The sequence below is a fragment of the Saccopteryx bilineata genome, chromosome 4 (assembly GCF_036850765.1).
Source record: "Saccopteryx bilineata isolate mSacBil1 chromosome 4, mSacBil1_pri_phased_curated, whole genome shotgun sequence".
NCBI classification, from domain to species: Eukaryota; Metazoa; Chordata; class Mammalia; order Chiroptera; family Emballonuridae; genus Saccopteryx; species Saccopteryx bilineata.
The window spans coordinates 292,946,811-292,966,076 of record NC_089493.1 but is presented as its reverse complement, the minus strand read 5'-3'; the positions used below and the strand labels follow the sequence as shown (position 1 = coordinate 292,966,076).

The following is a 19,266-nucleotide window of genomic DNA, read 5'->3' as shown; positions in this document are numbered from 1 at the left end:
GGGAGCCACGTGGGAGGAAAGATCTGAAGCCCGCCCACCCAGCGGGGCCTCCGACCACCGGCCTTTTCCCGGGCTGTCCCCCGGCAGGGACATCGATAGCCCTGTGCAAGCCGCTGACAACTCGGAAGAGGGCGCCATCGTGTAGGGACGGAGAGGAACGTGTTGTCGCCTGCCCCCCGGCGACACAACACGCTGCAAACGCCAGGACGGTCAGCTTGACCGCTGTAGAGGGCGGGCTCCTTACACGCGGAGGGGAGAACTGCGCAGGCGTCCTATTAAGGGACGAATCACGAAAGGGGGCCTAGCGCATGCGCCTTGGAAAGCCTGTAAAAAAAAAAAAAAATGAGCCTGTACATGCGCTCTGAGAATGCCGGTGAGCGGCTCTCTAACTGCCAGAGCCTCAGGTAAGGGCCAGGACCTGTGCGTGAGTAGCAAGTTTATTTCAGAATTTCGTTCTGCGCATGCGTTCAGTGAGGCTATTGTGCGCCTGCGCAGTGCTGCCCGGATGCGCTTTGATGCGGTTCTAGTGCGCCTCCGCTGTATTTGGTTTCTTCCCGCGCTGTCCTGGCAGGTAGCTCCCGCGCCAATCGACCTTTTTTCTTCCGCCTGAAACTGGGTCGACTGGAAACCCGTCAGTCGTGGGGTTCTGAGTGGCCCCCGGGGAGGCACCAGGAAGGGCAGGGACGTGGAGGGTGGGTGTGGCAGGTGCAGCGGCGGGAGGGAGCAGGTGGGCCATGCGTGGACGCTGGAGCACGACAGGGCTTTCCCACCCGGTAGGAGTTACCCCGCAGGGGTATCGCGTGGTGCCCCCAGGGTGCAAAGAATCGTGAGTCACCATGTTTAGGGGTAACTGTCCCCTGAGGAAGGGGAGAAGGGTTGGGACCACACCGGCAGACACGGGGACCGCGGTGAACGAACACTGGCTGTTTTATTGATGGCTGGGTGGGTGGTGCCCTCCAGGAGAATGGGAAGATAATGCGCGAAAGCTGAATGGCGTGTAGGTGACAGATCATGTAGGGCAGAACCGCAGGACACCCGTGGATTTGGGGCTTTCCTGGTGCTGGGTGCTGATTGTCGGGAGGTGAGGTGAGGGTCACGAATCTCCAGGGCTTGAGGCCTTTGCGTGGTCCCTCGGTTCCGCCTCCTGGGAAAGTAGCCAGGGAGTCGAAACATAACTTAGGTCAAGAGGTTATCTTTGTCCTGCCAGAGGTCCACACCAGTGACCACTAGTCAGGTTCAGGCTACTGTCTCTTCTACGGGGGGACGGCTGGGGTGGGGTGGGGTCTGTGGAAAGGCGGCTGTTCCTGATTATCCAGGGGAAAGGCTTGGTCTCAGGAATGTATGGGGGGGGGGGGGGTTCTAAAGTTCGGATTTAGAACTAAATATAAAGTCATAAAGACCTTCAGTTTCAAAAGGTACCTAGTGCCAGTGAGTTAAGCTTTCGGGAAGGTTTTACAGAGCTCTCTAGAAAGCTCTCATTTTTGCAGCTTTTGTGGGATACTGCCATAATAAAATTGAAGAAATTACAAAACTCTCTGGGCAGCCTGTCCCCAGAAAGCCAGGTAGAGCTGGTATATGCTGCGCTATGTGCTGGCCGCAGCGTGGAAGGCAGTCTGGGGACCAGCTGTTCCGGGTCAGCTGTGTCACAAGGCTGGCTGGACACTCTCTGGGATACACGGTGATTCTCCAAGAAGCCGTTTCACCCAACCAGTGTAGAGACTACTCTGAGAAGTGCTTTCGATTCTTAAAGATAATTGAAGAGAATTCTAGGATGACCAGTAGCTTCCTAGAAGGATTTATCTTATATTTGACAGAAATCCATTTGGGCTCTTTACTAACAGCTAACCAATAGCCAGCTTACACTGTGCACTCTGGATGGTGTTTAATGTGACCAGTGAGAAGCCTTCTATAACAGTGGTCCCCAACCCCCCGGGCCGCGGACCAGTACCAGTACGCAGAGAAAGAATAAGTAACTTACATTATTTCCGTTTTATTTATATTTAAGTCTGAGCAATGTTTTATTTTTTTAAAAATGACCAGATTCCCTCTGTTACATCCGTCTTAAGACTCACTCTTGACGCTTGTCTCGTAAGTTCGACAATTATATACATATTTTAAAATATCACAGTTTTTACGCCGGTCGCATAATTTTATTTTGTGCATTTATCCGTCCCACCCTAAAGGCCGGTCCATGAAAATATTTTCTGACATTAAACCAGTCTGTGGCCCAAAAAAGGTTGGGGACCATTGTTCTATAAGGTTCACAATAAGCTGATTTATAAAGCCAAGGACAAGGGGCACTCAGGGGCTAGCTCCTAACTTCATCTTGACCCCCTTTCCAAGATTATCATTTCATATACCAACAAACAGACCTTTATGTGAGAAGGCAAGACACAGGCCACTGAGAAAAGCTATTTTATGCAGCCTGTATCTGACCTTCCCCTAAAAGCTGTAATGAGGCCAATAAATGTGGCCAATGTGGCAGTCTGGAAGGCCTGTTTATAAAGCCAGGATGCAAAACCAGTCGGGCAGTTTCTATAGCTGACAGCTCTTCCCCCACCCACTTTAGAAAAGCCTTCTGTGACCAATAAGGTCTTTTAAGGCCAATACCTGTCAAGCTGTAGGAGACTGACTCTTTAAGTGGAAAGACAAGGCCACTCCAACTTTTTCTTGTGGCCTATAATTAGGTTGACCATGTGGCTCAATTTGCCTAGAATAATCCCAGTTTATGACTTGTCCTGAAATTATATATAATCATAATTTTGAGCAATAGAACGTATTCACGTGTTAATACTGTTAATCTAAGGAAGGAGCTGCTATCTATATACACTGCTCACAAAAATTAAGGGATCAGGGAACGTGCAGATACTCCAGTGCTTTCAGCCTTTTGTAGAGTGCATTTTCACCAATGAAATAAAAGATGGTTTAGCATCTCATTTGCATAATCAAACAACTTTCTTTGACTTATCGTTTGCTTTTCTGATGTTCTTGTTTCATAAAAGAAAAAAATCAAATGCTTCTTTTATTGCTTCATATTCATTTTGAAATAGCCCCTAATTTTTGTGAGCAGCGTATAATGCTCAGGCTAATGCCACCAAAGGCACCTTCTGAATAGGTTTTATGTACAGTGTGTCCGTAAAGTCATGGTGCATTTTTGACCGCTCGCAGGAAAGCAACAAAAGATGATAGAAATGTGAAATCTGCACCAAATAAAAGGAAAACTCTGCTAGTTTCATACCTGTTCAGTGCAGTTCAATGTGGGCTCATGCACAGATTTTTTAGGGCTCCTCAGGTAGCTATCCCGTATAGCCTCTACAGACTCGTCACTGACTGATGGCCTACCAGAACAGGGTTTCTCCACCAAACTGCCGGTTTCCTTCAACTGCTTATCCCACCGAGTAATGTTATGCCTATGTGGTGGCGCTTCGTTATAAACGCGCCGATATTCACGTTGCACTTTGGTCACGGATTCGAATTTAGCGAGCCACAGAACACACTGAACTTTCCTCTGTACCATCCACATCTCGACTGGCATGGCCGTGGGCTGCTGCGCTGTATACACGGTGTTATGTCATCATCTGCACATGCGCACATGCTGCCACATCATCCTACAGAAACTGGAAGGGTTTCCCTTTTATTTGGTGCAGATTTCACATTTCTATCGTCTTTTGTTGCTTTCCTGTGACCAGTCAAAAGTGCACCATGATTTTACAGACACACTGTATTATAAGTTTCTTCCTGAGAAGTTGAGATCTCGCTTTTTCAATAGCCTTGATTGAGTGTCTCTGTGAGCAAGGCTGTTTATAGGTTCCAAAGGAATGTAGAGAAATGTTCTTGCCTTGGACGAGCTCTCAAGCTCTATACTAGAGAGACATGTAAGACATGTGACAACTGCTATAAAAGAAGCTGAAGGGCTGTTGGAACAGAGAACACTGTCTGAGAGAGCCTCGCAGGCTTCACCCAGGGCAGCATTGGGAGCATTGAATGTGGGCCTTGAAGGTTGGGTAAGTGTTGGCCGGAGAGGAGGGGTGTTGGAAGTATTCCAGACAAGGACCATGTGTGTTCCTCTCTGAGCAAATACTTATCCTCTGCCCGCGGCATGCCTGGTATTGTGCCAGGCCCTGAAGATAACGTGGTGACCCCAGACAGATGAGGACCCTGCCCTTACAAAGTTATGCCAACAGAGACGACTGTTGCTGAAGAATTGTCACGGGAGGGCTGTGTGTTACAAAGCATGAGTGCCAGAAGCTGTGGGAAGCCGTCGGGCCCCAAGTCTGCTTGGTCTCCCTGTCTGGGTGTATTTTACGTCTTAGTGGTTGACATTTTGGCCACTGGGTGTCATCACAGAGCTAGCTTTTTCATTTCTGTTTTATTTTTGCTTTATTTTATAAAATAAAAATTTTATTCTATAAAAATAAAATTGGAGGGGTTCAAGTGCCCGTCACGATGTTTTGCTATAAGTTCTGTTTACTCCTCCAGCAGCCCTCAGTCTGAGCTGGCAGAGGGCCGATGGCAGAGGACAGCGGCCAAGCAGGCACAGGGGCCCTGCGGGAGGCCCTGAGGGCGCTCCTGCCCCGGAGGAAGGAAGACCTGCGGCTGGACTTCGGGGACCGCGTGGAGAGGAGCGCGGTGACGCTGCTGCAGCGGGCCGCCAGCCTCTTCTACGGGGGCGCGCGGGCGGAGTGTCTGCGCACCAGCGAGGCGGTGCTGGACTACGCCTGGGAGCGGCTCAACAGCGGGCCGTGGCGGGACGTGGACAAGGACTGGCGCCGGCTCTACGCCTTCGGCTGCCTCCTGAAAGCCGTGTGTCTGTGTGAAGACCCCGGGGGCGCCGCCGGCGTGGCGGCAGCCCTGAAAGTCTGCGACATGGGCCTGCTGATGGGGGCGGCCGTCCTTGACGACGTCCTCACGAAAGTCGCCGCGGTCCTGCAGACGCACCTCCTCTCCGGGAAGCGGCCTGCCCGCGGCCCCAGCCAGGAGCCGCCCAGCGCAAAGGTATGTGGCGGGTTGTCAGCGACCACACCTGACACAATCCGGCAGCCCAGGTTCCCGAGAGGTAACAAGGTGCCCCTCCCCCGAGGTGAGGCGTATGCGTGCGGACCCCCAGCGGGAAATGGCATCTCCATGGACTGGTAAATGGACCAGCTCCATCCGATTTCTCAGTTATTTCTTCCGTTTTCTGCGGAAGCAGGGAGAGGGAGAGGGAGGCTGGCAGCCTCGTTCCCGAGAGAAATAGCTCAGAGGGGTCGTGCGGGTGACAGCTGCCACCAGCCAGCCCATTCCTTCAGCAGCTTCTTGGACAGCTGGTCGGAGCAGCGCCCACCTTTCTGGCTGCCACTGTCTCTGCCCTGCTGAGGTGGGGGGAGATACCACGGCCTTCCTTTCCCGGGACTGGCTGCTCAGGCCTCCGTTTAGATCGGCCACGGGTGCCTGCCGGCGTGGGAGTGCACGTGGCAAAGGGAACCCGAAGACACCGACGTGCTGTGCTGAGGAGGCTTTCAATCCCGTGCTGACACCCACCTCACTCACTGCCCCGGGCAAGTCTGTTCACGGAGGAAGCACATTGCTTACAGAAGTGTGCAAAAATCTTCTACCTTATCTCTGGTTTAAAAAAAATTAAAAACAGGCAGTCATTTTTAGCTATGAAATTTATTTATTTATTTATTTTGGTATTTTTCTGAAGTAAGAAGCAAAGAGGCAGAGAGACAGACTCCCGCATGCACTCGACCGGGATCTACCCAGCATGCCCACCAGGGGGTGATGCTCTGCCCATCTGGGGCGTTGCTCTGTTGTTACCAGAGCCACTCTAGCGCCTGAGGCAGAGGCCACAGAGCCATCCTCAGCGCCCGGGCCATCTTTGCTCCAACGGAGCCTTGGCTGCAGGAGGGGGGGGAGAGAGAGAGAGAGAGAGAGAGAGGAGAGGGGGAACTGTGGAGAAGCAGATGGGCGCTTCTCCTGTGTGCCCTGACTGGGAATTGAATCTGGGACTTCCACACGCCAGGCCAATGCTCTACCACTGAGCCAACCGGCCAGGGCCAGCTGTGAAACTATTGACTGGGAGTACACACTGTGCCCAGGGGTGCTGTGGAGCTAAGGACACGATAAGCTGATTGGCGTCACAGAGGGCAGGGCAGACATGCAGGTCAGAGGGCGAATAGCTGTCTCCTTGGGCCTGAGGGTTCCAGCACCTTTCCTGTGCTAAGTCTGTCCCGAAGGCATGTGGACGTGGCCTCCTGCCCAAGGCGGGACTCTTTTTTTTTTTTTTTTTTTTTTTCTGAAGCTGGAAACAGGGAGAGACAGACAGACTCCCGCATGCGCCCGACCGGGATCCACTCGCACGACCACCAGGGGCAACGCTCTGCCCACCAGGGGGCGATGCTCTGCCCCTCCGGGGCATCGCTCTGCTATGACCAGAGCCACTCTAGCGCCTGGGGCAGAGGCCAAGGAGCCATCCCCAGCGCCCGGGCCATCTTTGCTCCAATGGAGCCTTGGCTGCGGGAGGGGAAGAGAGAGACAGAGAGGAAGGAGGGGGTAGGGGTGGAGAAGCAAATGGGCGCTTCTCCTACATGCCCTGGCCGGGAATCGAACCCGGGTCCCCTGCATGCCAGGCCGACGCTCTACCGCTGAGCCAACTGGCCAGGGCCCAAGGCGGGACTCTTGGTGTGGGCAGTGTGGGGCGGTGGGCCAGCCTGCCTGGGCTCCCATTCCCACAGCACCCTCAGCTCACTGCCAGTGAGTCAGGCACGTGTCACAGCCTCTCCGTGCCCTCGCTGGTAAGAGGAGCTTTGCTCAGCAGCTTTACTGAGCACCAGCGGTGGCCGGGGGTGCCAGCTGCGAGGTGATGGTACGGAAGGGCCCAGACCCTGTCCTCCTGGCACGTACAGTGTCATGAGGCTGTGGAAGGTGGGGGCAGCTGCTTCACGAGGGCTATGGGGACGTAACTGCCTTCCACAGACGGAGGGCTGGGACAGGGAAGAGCGTAGGCGAGTGTGCGGCCCGGCACTTCGTCTGCAGGAAGGGGTGGCAGTGGCCACTGCTGCCGCTGCAGCAAACGTCAGGGACTGGTTTGGGGTCCCTCAGCGGGGACAGAGGATGCTGACACGTGCCCTGCGGTCATCCCGGGTACCCCACACATGAGAGCTTGTTTCCCGGTTGTTCGGCAGACGAGGAAACGGAAGCTCAGAGGCAGTCACTTACTCGGGTCGCCCGCTGAGAGGTGGCAAAGTGAATTATGCAGCCACTCCTGAGACCTTGCAGGGACTGGTGGCCACAGGGAAACCGCTTTAGATAAGTGACCGGGCGGAAGAGGCGGAGTTGCCGCCGTGGACGGGGTGTGTCTGGGAAGGTGGCAGAGGACCTAGGTACCGAGAAGGCGTGCTCCTCTGCGAGACGGAGGAGTGTGGACAGCGGGCTTTCCCCCACTGCTGAATTGCGTTACTTTTATCATTGAACCAACATTTGAAATGACCAGGTAAACAAAAAAGTACCTCCCGAGAAGCAAACGGTCGTAGTAGCAGTAGTCGTATCTAACGATGAGACGTCACAGTAAGTGTCGTGAGTGACCCTAAGCTCCCCCGCCAGCGGTGACCCCCTGGAGGAGAGTCTCCGTTTCTGTCTGTCCCCGGTGGTGGCCACTGTGTTTTGTTCTCATTCTAAACAGAAAGCCAGGAATGGCCCTGCTGCAGTTCCGGAGATGAGGTCCGAGGAAGCCGTGCCCCGGCTCCACCGCCCGTCCCTGCAGTGCTTCCGGGAGCGCTGCCTGGTCCCGCAGCGGCCTGTGGTCCTGGAGGGCGTGGCCGGCCACTGGCCCTGCATGAGCAAGTGGAGGTGGGTGGTCGTGGACGCCCAGTCCAGCACGCCAAACTCCACGCCCCGCCTTCCCCAGCCGAGCCCCTGGACGCTCACCGCCAGTCCCCGGGCTGGGGGGCCGAGGGCTGGACAGGAATCGGCAGTCCATGCTCTGGGGCTTCCCCTTTGGCTTGCCCTGAGCTGTTTCTGATGAGGACTTCAGGGGCCACACGGGGGGTCCTAGAAATTCCAGGCACCTATTCAGGGGCCCGGAGATGGCCCGTCCCCTCCCCCGGGGCCTGTGGCTCTGCCTCAGACTCGGCAGGACAGCTGCTGAGCCGCCCCCACGCGTGTTTGTGTTTCATCTCCAACACGACAGGCCTGCCGAGAAGGGCTGTCCGTCAGCCTGCCTGACGGCGGGAGCTGTGTGCAGGGGGCTCTGAGACAGGCGGGGTGCTGTGTGCAGGGGGCTCTGAGACAGGCGGGAGCTGTGTGCAGGGGGCTCTGAGACAGGCGGGGTCTGAGGGCGGGAGCCGTGTGCAGGGGGCTCTGAGACAGGCGGGGTCTGAGGGCGGGAGCCGTGTGCAGGGGGCTCTGAGACAGGCGGGAGCTGTGTGCAGGGGGCTCTGAGACAGGCGGGGTGCTGACGGCAGGAGCCGTGGTCCCTGCAGACCCTCAGTGTGTGTTTTCCTGGGCCCCGGGCGTGTTCCGTGTTGTACTCCATGCCAGGCGCCCACACAGGCACCTCCTGAGTTTCCTCTCTCTCTGTGGGACAGGCCTGGCCGTCACCACCATCTTGCAATGGGAACAAAGGCTCAGAGAGGCCACATGGAATTGTAAAGACCCGGTCTGTAACGGACAGGGTCTGGGGTCAGCACCAGGCCACCAGAGTTGAGACCCCAGGCGCCCGACCGCACTCTGTGCGCTGGCCATTTACTCAGCTCAGTGACAGGTGATCAGAGAGAGAAGGCGCCGGCCTGGGGGGAAATGGAGCCCCCGGCCCGACCTGTGGCGGACAGGATTTGCGGGATCTCTGCAGAGCCACAGGGCACTGGGCGGGCACGGGGCCTCCCCTCTGCGCTGCAGGTGCCCTGCCGTGGGAGACCGTGATGCCCACCGGAGGCTGGTCTGAAGCGTGTCGCATGCCCGCAGGCACCAGCAGTAGAGCTGGGATGACGGTGCGTCTCTTTCTAATAGTGTGGAGTACCTCCAAGAGATCGCCGGCTGCCGGACTGTCCCGGTGGAAGTTGGCTCCAGGTACACAGATGAGGAATGGTCCCAGAGACTCATGACGGTCAACGAGTTCATCAGCAAGTACATCCTGAACGAGGTCTGTCACGCTGACGCCTTTCTCCTAACCTTTGTCCAAGGGGCGCACGTTCCATTCGGGCAGATAACCTCCGTGCCCCACATGGAAGGTTTGCGGGTGGTCAGTCCTCGGACCCTGTCCATAGGTGGGCCAGAGCCAGGAAGGCAGGTGGGCGGGCGTGACGTGAGGGACTCGGTTCAAAAACTTTTGTTGTTGCTGTACATTTCGTACATTCTAAGATTGTGCAACAGTTAGCACTGTAGTTCCAGAACATTCTCACCACCCCGGAGGAAACCTCAGACTAAGTAAAAGCGCCCGCTACGCCCTTCTCCCCGCACGCCCAGCCCGCTGCTGATCTGCTCCTGTGTCCGTGCACTCGCCCATCCCGGACACTTCGTATAGATGGAATCAGACAGTACGCGGCCTCGGCGTCTGGCTCCTGTCAGCGGTGTCGTGTTTTCAGGGTCCGTCCATGTTGTGGCATTTGTCTTTCCTGCACTTCACTCTTTTTTATGGCTAAGTCTGCTCCACTGTGTGGATAGACCACACTTTGTTTACCCTTTCATCAGTTGATGGCCACTGAATGGTGTGCGCTTCTGGCTGGTACGGAAACGCCTGCCGTGAGCATTCACGCACAAGTTCCTGTGTGGACACACGTCTTTGTTTCTTTCAGGTACATACTAAGTGGAATTCCTGAGCCAACCGGCCAGGGCCTCCTTTTTTATTTTTTTATTTTTTTTATTTTTTATTTTTTGTGTGTGTGTGTATTTTTCTGAAGTTAGAAGAGGAGAGGCAGAGAGACAGACTCCCTCATGCATCCGACCGGGATCCACCCGGCATGCCCACCAGAGGGCGATGCTCTGCTGCAAGGGAGACATTCTAGCGCCTGGGGCAGAGGCCATCGAGCCATCCTCAGCGCCCGGGCCAACTTTGCTCCAATGGAGCCTTGGCTGCAGGAGGGGAAGAGAGAGATAGAGAGGAAGGAGAGGGGGAAGGGTGGAGAAGCAGATGGGCACTTCTGTGTGCCCTGGCCAGGAATCGAACCCAGGACTTCCACACTCCAGGCCAACCATCTACCACTGAGCCAACCGGCCAGGGCTCCGTTTTTATTTTTAAAAATCATCATGTGTGTACAACCTCTTTCTTCCCAAGAAGATATTAAATCATTTATTGATTACACATGATAATGGGTAATACAAAAGCTTCATTCCCATCTATAATTTTATTGGTACCATAACTCAATTTAGATATTGCATAGGACGTGCCAACAATCATTAATAACCAAACAAACTCCATGACTCTGTCTGCTTGGCTGGCCCTTTTAACAGGGAACTCCAGATCACAACACAGTAACTGCCAGTGCCAGTACACCAGGTTTCTGAAGACAATGGCTGCTGGGCCCCAGCTGGCTGTACATAAACTTCCCGTGGAACCGGGCATCACCCGGAGGGAATTCTCACCTCCCACTGTTGGGGTGACTCACCAAGATGGCTTCAGAGTGGACTCACTTTACAGAGCACATTTAGTGAAATACATTTATTCAGTGTCATGATTAAACTATTACATTTAATAATCAACAGTCTATGAACAAGAAAAAAATCTACATTAAAACTTTTTTTTGGAATGCTTCACACTTTCCACAGAAGAGAAACAAAAATAACCGATCATGCATTAGTCACAGATACAGTCCTCAAATGTTTTGCCCATTCACGAGTACTGTCTAAAACAGTGGGTTTCAGCCTTCTCCCGTGTGGAGTCCTATGAAAATAAGAGAATTGTTTCGAGGACCACTAAGGCAGAAGTCACCCTGAGCTTGAGCAAATTCAGCTGTGATCCCTGGGTCTGTCATCTTCCTGTAGCATCGGGGCGGTTCACTCTCGCGGACCAGTCCGCAGACGGGCGGTGGGAGAACACTGGTCTAAGCGTGACTTCTCTGGAGCCGCGGGCCGTCCACCACTGCTTGGCTGAGTTCACAGACCCATTGTAACCTGTGACCCCCAGGTCACTTCTCTGCCTCTCCTTTCCTGCTCAGCGTTGTTCCCGCCAGTAATTATGACGTCTGCCACCGCCTGGGCTCCTGCTGCTGCTGGAACTGCCACGACCACCTTGGTTTCGTGGTTTGGCAAAGTATTGGCTTCCACCACCATAGGGGCCGGAGCTTCTGCCACCAAACTTTCCTCTTACACGGGTCCAAACCTTGAAGATTGGTTGTTGTAATTGCCAAAATCATTGCAGCTTCTGCCATCTCCAGTGTTGCTTCCATCATTACCAAATCCATTGTCACCATCCCCACTGCCACCCACCCACCAGCACCACAGCTGCCACCAAAGCCACTCGGCCACTGAAGTCTCTGCCACCAAAGTTGTCGTTCCCACCAGCCTCCGAAGCTTCCAGAACCACATTGACCTCTGGCCAGACGAAGCACTGGCCACCTCTTGTTTAGATAGGGCTTTCCTTCCTCCATGGTGGCGGCCATCCACGGTCGTGGACACCCAATGTGGCATTCTGAGGGACACTCCTGTGTACAGAGTCATGGTGATCAAAGGTTACAAAGCAAAGCCTGTCTTTTCGCCACTGCCTCAGTCAGTCATACTGCTCAGACCCCAAGCCTCTGAGCACTTGGTGTGGATGTCATCACCACACAGCCTGTGTGCGTTCCCCACGGCTCACAATGGCTGCTCAGACTCCTCGGCGGTCTCAAAGCTCACACCTCTGATAAAGAGCGTCCGCAGTTATCTGGGATTTTCGGGAGGCTGGCCGAGACATGACAACCATGCGAGGGGAGACTCACTTGGCAGTGTCCACAGCACAAAGGAGTGGTCTAGCAGACACATCTGCCCCTCCGTTTCTGAGGAAGCTGAGCCCTGGGACAGGGTGACAAATCCTAGGCCACCTCGGTGGCAGAGGAGCACCCAGTCCTGAGTGTCCCCATCAGCCAGCCCTGCCCAGGAGGGGGTTGACCCCATTGGCCGCTGGGTGGGAGGAGGGGACCCGCAGGACAGAGGGGCAGGCCCTGGGGGTCCCGGGGCTGGGGCAGGAGTGGCAGGCGCTGAGAGCCAGCTGAGCAGCAGTAGCGCCTGGAGGGCGTCCTTCACCACTGATATCACCACTAACGGGCTTTTCGTTTGCCTCCGGTTTTCCTCTCGTGGATCAGCCGAGGGATGTCGGGTACCTGGCCCAGCACCAGCTCTTTGACCAGGTAAGTCAGGCCACGCGCCTCTGGCCTTCCTCTCCTCTCCCCTCCCCTCCCCTCCCCTCCCCTCCCCTCCTCACTTCCTGGGCTCGGACCTACCCCAGAGGGCAGCAAAGGGCGTAGCAGCCTTGTTTGCACCCACTGGTGCTGCCCCTGCACAGAGCAGGGGGGCCCTGTGCATCTCCCAGGTCAGCAGCAGGAGTGCAGGCCAGGCGTCAGGCCTGAGAGCCAGAGAGCTGAGCCCAGGGCCCCAGCATGGGGTAGGGCTGAGTCCGCAAGTGTCGGGTGACCTCTGGAGCATGCAGTTGAGTTCAGGAGGGAGCCCCAGGAAGCCAGGCTTGGGCAGCAGACTCTGACCTGACCCAGAGAGAGGAAGGCACTGCCCTCCATGCACCAGAGTTCCCTGGGCATGCCCTGGCCCCACCCTCACTGCCCAAGTCCAGCCCTCACCACCCCAGCCCCGCCCTCACCACCCCGGCCCCACCCTCACCACCCCTGACACCGCCCTGGCCCCGCCCTCACCACCCCTGACACCACCCCAGCCCCACCCTCACTGCCCTGGCCCCGCCCCAGTCCTGCCCTCACCACCCCTGACACCGCCCCAGCTCCACCCTCACCGCCCTGACCCGACCTGGCCCAGCCCTCACCACCCCTGACTCCGCCCTCATGTCTCCCAGGAGGCTGTCTCCCGCCCCTGGCCTGGTGCTCCTGGTGGGGCCTGTTCTGTTCTCTGGTACCCAGCCCTGGCTGGCTGGAGTACAGGCCCTCAGGACAGACTTGTTGAGGCTGGATGGGGAGGGGCTGGAGTGGAGCCCAGAGGAAGGGGGGCTCGGCAGGGCCCAGGGCACCCCCAGGGAGCGCATCTCGCACAGAGGCCCAGAGAGGCAGAGTGGACACCCGCGTGCTGGGCACAGCCACCAGCCTGAGAGGGTTTGTCCAGAATTGCGGAGCAAGGAAAGGCGAAGAGGGAGGCTAAGGCCAAACTGGGCGCGCCTGAGGGCCAGGCCGAGACCGGATTGATCTAGAAAACGTCACGAGCCCTGTGAGGCTTTAGCAGGGGTGCCAGTAGGCGTCGGTGTCTCCAAAAGACTCCAGTGGGACAGCGAGGGCCAGTGGGACGGCGAGGGCCAGTGGGACGGCGAGGGCCAGTGGGACGGCGAGGGCCAGTGGCCAGGGCGAGCAGACAGGGCCCAGGGAGCACAGGTGCTGCTCCAGCCCTCTGTCACAGATCAGTCCCTGCAAACGGAGTGCAGAGTATGGCCACTGCCAGCCATGCAAGCTCCCTCCCAGGGCCCAGGGGCAGGGCTCAAGGTCATGAGCATAGCCGCCAACATGGAGCCCCCAAAATGGCCGGGTGCGTGGACCGCCTGGCCACAGGCAGTGGGAGGGGTGTACGGCTGTGCCGAGGACGAGAATGCCACGAAAGCCCAGCCGTGGTGGTCTGTGGGCGCTGAGTGGTTCTCCGTCCCTTTTCTGCAGTCTCCATGTCGTCTGCGATGAGCACGTTCGCTCATCGTCATGAGAAGGGCTAGACGTTATTGTTAAATGGGAACAAAACGAGAGAACAAGGTCCTGTGCAGCAGGAGTCACTGCGCCCCGGGTTTTCCAAGCTGTCTAGTTAGGACACTGGAGCGGTCAGGAGGGCTCACCCGGGAAGGTCGGAGGGCTCACCCGGGAAGTACTTGACCAGTCCGGCTTCCTGTCCAGTCCCTCCCTGGTCCCACACTCCCTTCCTCCCTCAGTGCCCAGGGCGTGGCTGGGCCAGAACCACAGGTGCAGCAGGAATGGGCTTCTCCATCGGCTCCTGTGCACCAGTTGTCGGGCTCTGCCCTGGGGTACAGACTGGAGCAGTCAGAACACTGCCCTGCCCCAGGGGGCCTAAACCCAGCACATCAGATGGCGCCTTCCCGGAGGTGGTGGGCAGAGAGGGCTCCAGATCAGGGAGTCAAGGAAGGTGTCCCAAGAAGGTCACCACGTCTGAGCAGCAATCCCAAAGCTGCGCAGTGGCCAGCCATGTGAGCAGGCCGGAGAAGGGGCCGGCCGGCCGGTAACAGGCGTGAAAGTTCGCCTTCTGGGAGCGAGTGCACGAGGGGCGGGAAGCTGCCGGCGGTCAAGCAGTGGGCGGGCGGAGTGAGGAAGGGCAGTTTTCTGATTGTGATGGGAAGCTGCAGGGTGGCAGGCCCGCCCCTCTGGCCCCTTTCTGGAGGCGAAGGTCCTGTGGGCAGATGCAGTGGCCCAGAGGTGCAGGTGGCGCAAGGACGAGAGGTGTAAGGTGCACGTGGACGCCGGCCCCTGCACCTGGTGGGTGGACGGAGGTTGAGGGAAGGTGCAGTCAGGAAGGTGCCGAGGTTTGCGAGCAGCCAACTCGTCAGCTGAAGCAGAGGAGTCGGGAGAGACTGTGCTGTGGTCTCGGCCGAGCCAGAGACACTCGGGGCAAAGCCCAGGGAGGGCAGCTCTGGAAAGGAGGCGAGGCCAGGTGGGGCCAGTTGGGGTCAGGCCCACAGCCGGGCATGAGCTGGCCCGTCTGCCCCCTCACTGTGCCTGCTGCTGAGTGAGCGCCGCCCTCACTGTCTGTCCTGACGGGGATCCAGGTTCCGCTGGGGCTGGGTGGGCTTCTTTTCCTGGTCTCCCACATTAGGACTTCCAAGTCCTGCCTCCTGCTGTGTGGTCCCAAAGACCGGCCCCTCCCCTGACCTCAGTCACACTGGGCACAGCCTCCCGGGGCCCCTTGAAGCCACAGGTGAGCGTGGCTCCCTGCCCTGGAGTGGCCACCTTCCACGTGACTAGAATGAGAGGAAGCCGTTTTAAGAGTAGAAAGCAAAGTCTGCAGCTGTTTTAAAGGTGTTTTGGCAGGGCCACCAGTCTTTGCCTGGCATCCCAGAGGTGTTCCTGTTCAGAGCGCATTGGGGCAAAGTCTGAGCAGCCCAGCCCGCGGGCATCATGCCGGGGCAGAGGGGCCCCTGGCAGGCCTCTATTTTCTGGACCTCATCTGCCCACTTGAAGCTCGGGGCTCCAACTCAGTACTTCTCACCCAGAGATCTCACCGACTTTCCTCCCAGAGACCTCTGCTTTAGATTGTTTTGGCCGCTGCACTAGGTGGATTCAGCACTGAGTTGCTGGGTGGTTCTTCTGAGATCTCTGAATCCATGGCCAGTGTTCTGATTACATCAAACAGTCACCTTTCAGAAATCCTGATGATGTCATCAGGCGCCAGTCAGCTTCTCAGCCCCCCACGGGGCCAGATACGGGGTGATCCCAGAGGGAAACTGCTGTGGCAGGAGGGTCCCGGAGGACTTTAGAAATCTTGCACATAGCTCAAGGACCCCTGCCAGGACAGGGGACCCCAACCCGAAGCAGGGGACACAGCAACATTTCTGTGTCTTTACGGGCTGTTTGAGACGGTCTTCAAGTACTGAGCATTCCAGCCATTCGTAGTGCTCAGTACAGTTTTTTTCTTAATCTTTTTTTTCTTTTTTTTTTTTTAATTTAAGTGAGATGTGGGGGGGGGGGCAGACAGACAGGCTCCCAAGTGTGCCCCACCCAGCAAGCCCCTACAGGGCAATGCTCTGCCCATCTAGGGCTACTGCTCCGTTGCTTGGCAACCAAGCTATTTTTATTTTAGCGCCTGAGGTGAGGCCATGGAGCCATCCTCAGCACCCGGGGCCAACTTGCTCGAACCATTTGAGCCATGGCTGTGGAAGGAGAAGAGAAAGAAGGCAGAAGGGGAGGGGAGGAGAAGCAGATGGTCGCCTATCCCGTGTGCCCTGACTGGGAATCAAACCCAGCATGTCCATATGCCGGGCCAATGTGCTATCCATTGAGCCACTGGCCAGGGCCACCTTCAGTCTCAAAATGCGTCTTGTCAGACGCACTGACATCCGTGGGGCCCGGGGCAGGGGAGCCAGCAGCGCCTGCTCTCTGCAGCCCCCTGCGTCCTGTAAGCTCAGGTCCATCTGGGTCAGAGAAACACAGACGCCTCTGCTGACGCCGGCACTCGGTCGCGGTGCTGTCTGAATGCCTCAGCCGTGACGCACCAGCAGCCCTGCATGCGGGCGACCCTCCACCACATCCTGACCACCCCTGGGTGTTATCACTTCCTAAATCTTTGCTGTTTTTATAAGTGGGAAATAATGACATTTCACTTAGATTTCTTTGCTGATGGCACTAACCCCGCCTTTGTATCTAACTCATTTGTATTATCTCATTTTTGTCCTGGATAATGGGATCCTTGTTATTTTGTATGAAGTGTTATACATTAGCCCTAGTGTCCTAGTCTGTTGGTCTCTATAATTAATTCACTTAACAGGTGCCAGTTGTGACTGCATTACCATGAGTCAACCTGGAAAATCTTCCCCTTCAGAGATTGGATCGTTAATCCCATTTTTTTTGTTGTTTGTTCCTTTACTTGATTTTTAAAATCATCTTTTTAGAATATTACCACTGGTTTATCTTTAAGTACAAATACAAAGCACTGTTACCAGTTTTTTAGGGAAACAAAATGTGTGTAACAGGGAAACATCTGAAAAGTATAACGTTTCCCTAGTAATTATGTTGATTTTTTTTAACTGATTTTCAAGTTCCTGTACAGCAAACTGCGGACACGGTCGTGGTATCGCACAAGAGTACAGTGTCTTTGGCCCCTCTGTCAGAGAGCCCTTTGACCCCTGGGCTGGAGGGTCCCACCGTCGCTCTCGGCCTCCCTGGCCCGCTCTGACGCCTGATGCGCGCAGGTCCCGGAGCTGCGCGAGGACATCGGCATCCCCGACTACTGCTGCCTGGGCGACGGGGACGAGGAGCAGATCACCATCAACGCCTGGTTCGGGCCCGCGGGCACCGTCTCCCCTCTTCATCAGGACCCCCAGCAGAACTTCCTAGTCCAGGTGGGAGTCCTGGCCTCGGGAGAGGCGAACCCCCACGGGGCGTGGACCAGGCCTGGGGACGTGGGGCGGAGCTGCTGGGCTTGCGGCTCTTCAAGGAGCAGGCGCCCCGCCCCCGCAAGCAGGGCTGCCCCGCCCGCCCTCCATGGGAACCAGGCCTGCCTCTCCCTACCAGACCTCTCCAGACAGGAGCAGAGCCTCAGCCCCAAGTGGCTCTCCCGGGACCCAGAGGGCAAAGGGGGAGAGAGGTCTGTTGTGGAGCCGCCTCCGTTTCTCCTACGCAGCAGGCTGAGCAGAGAGCACGCGTCCAGCCAGGCGGGCCAGTCACAGGGGCCTCCTGCCCGGGGTGGACGCCGCTTGTCACCCGTCAGCTCTGTACCCTTGGCCGGCGTTCAGCCTTGCCGAGCCGCGTGCTCATCTGTGAAATGGGGCTATAGCCCCCTCCCTGTTGTGCGGGTCAAGTGCCACCCCCAACGCCCTTAGTGATGGTCACAGCCAGGTGCTTAGCCGCCCGGCTGCAGTAGCGGACTTGCTGGTTCATCATGTACCCGGAGGGAAAGCTGCAGGCGCTGAGCACGTGGGGGGATGGGCCCGCGGGGCAGGGGGGTGAGCGGGGAGGCAGCCTGCGGACGGGGCGGGTCCAGGGGCTCCGGAGGAGGTGGGCGGTGGCCAAGGGCCCACAGACGGGCGCTCTTTGCAGGTGCTCGGGCGGAAGTATATCCGGCTGTATTCCCCGCAGGAGTCCGAAGCCTTATACCCTCACGACACGCACCTTCTTCATAACACGAGCCAGGTAGGACGCAGGGCGACCCGGCCGCTTCCCCACCGGCACCTCACGTCTCTGGGGCGCAGGCCGGTGACCCCTTGCTTTCCTCAGGTGGACGTAGAGAGCCCCGACCTGGAGAAGTTCCCCAGGTTTGCCGAGGCCCCGTTCCTGTCCTGCGTCCTGGCCCCCGGGGAGATCCTCTTCATCCCGGTTAAATACTGGCACTACGTGCGCGCCCTGGACCTGAGCTTCTCGGTCAGCTTCTGGTGGTCGTAGCCAGATGAGACGGAGGGCCTGCGCTGTGCTGGCCTGGCGCTGGGTCCCGGCGTCCAGGGACAAGCTGCTGGGGCCTGTGCCCTGAAGAAGCCTGCACGGGGCCGAGCGCCGGGCCGGGTGTGTGCATAGGCCGGTGGGTGAGAGCCCTGAAGCACATTACAGGCCACACTGCGCGCCATGGCGTCACCAGGCCGGAAGTGTGGGAAGCAGCAGGCAGTGTGTGTGTGGCACAGCCTAGGTCCCCACCCATGTGATGCTGGCCAGTGGGTCTCTGTCTGGATACAGGGCGACACTGTCCTCACAAGGCTAAAGGGCGGAGCATGTGCAGGGCCTGCTGCTCCATGCACACGAGCTGCTGTCGCTCGTCCTAACAGCCCGATTGTGACACATGCCGTGACTGGGACTGTCTAGACACTGTGATCTGCAGACTCAGGAGAGAGGTGGGCACAGGACCTCGGGAGGGTCCTCGTCAGTGAGCTGGGGAGCTCGGACCTCAGCTGGGCAGTGGGAAGTCTGGGGACATTTCTGTTGCTGTCACTGCCGAGGTGTAACCTACTTTCAGAGAACCGCATGGGTGTCCTACACTTGACAGATACAGTATTGCCCACGCAGCCACCCAGGGAGCAGTTCCCAGAGCGAGAAGCAGCCGCACCAGCACCCAGAGCCCTGCCCCTCGGTCTCCGTCCTCCCGGGCCCTGCGCTGGGGAGGGGCCCAGACATCAGGCGTTCCTTATTCGTTTGCTTTGTTCATATAAAATGTGTTTGTTTGTGTAAAACGTGGTCTGTTGTTTGTATTTGCCCATTAAGACTTACAGGCGCTGACCGGTGGCGCAGTGGACAGAGCATCAGCCTGGGACACCGAGGTCCCAGGTTTAAAGCCCCAAGGTCGCCAACTGGAGTGAGAGCTCCTCCGGCTTGAGAGCAGGGTCGCTGGCTCGGCTGGAGCCCCCCTGGTCAAGGCACGTGTGAGAAGCAATCAATGAAAAATAAGTGATGCAACTATGAGTTGATGCTTCTCATTTCTCTCCCTTCCTGTCTCTCAAAAAAGACGTGGCAG

General features: G+C 57.1%; 1 protein-coding gene across 7 annotated transcripts; it reads left to right on the top strand.

Moving 5' to 3' along the window:
- Positions 1 to 361: 361 nt before the first annotated feature.
- Positions 362 to 19,225, top strand: KDM8 (lysine demethylase 8). 7 transcript variants are annotated; one of them, XM_066275781.1, is made up of 8 exons: positions 362 to 404; positions 4,480 to 4,995; positions 7,661 to 7,827; positions 8,986 to 9,118; positions 12,252 to 12,296; positions 17,021 to 17,170; positions 17,868 to 17,960; positions 18,045 to 19,223. In XM_066275781.1, the coding sequence occupies exons 2-8, from the start codon at positions 4,510 to 4,512 to the stop codon at positions 18,207 to 18,209; spliced, it is 1,239 nt and encodes a 412-aa protein (XP_066131878.1). In that variant the 5' UTR covers positions 362 to 404; positions 4,480 to 4,509; the 3' UTR covers positions 18,210 to 19,223. The 7 variants fall into 7 exon arrangements, with proteins under 7 accessions (XP_066131878.1, XP_066131879.1, XP_066131881.1 ...); XM_066275782.1 differs by having other exon boundaries at positions 365 to 404; positions 4,483 to 4,995; XM_066275784.1 differs by lacking the exon at positions 362 to 404 and adding an exon at positions 500 to 571 and having other exon boundaries at positions 17,907 to 17,960; positions 18,045 to 19,225.
- Positions 19,226 to 19,266: the final 41 nt, after the last annotated feature.

What these genes read in the sequence shown, in the direction of transcription:
- KDM8 (XM_066275781.1), top strand. Translation starts at nt 4,510, where the DNA reads ATGGCAGAGGACAGCGGCCAAGCAGGCACAGGGGCCCTGCGGGAGGCC. An exon ending in AGGAGCCGCCCAGCGCAAAG is followed by an intron (nt 4,996 to 7,660) that starts GTATGTGGCGGG and finishes CATTCTAAACAG; the next exon opens with AAAGCCAGGAATGGCCCTGC. An exon ending in GCAAGTACATCCTGAACGAG is followed by an intron (nt 9,119 to 12,251) that starts GTCTGTCACGCT and finishes CTCGTGGATCAG; the next exon opens with CCGAGGGATGTCGGGTACCT.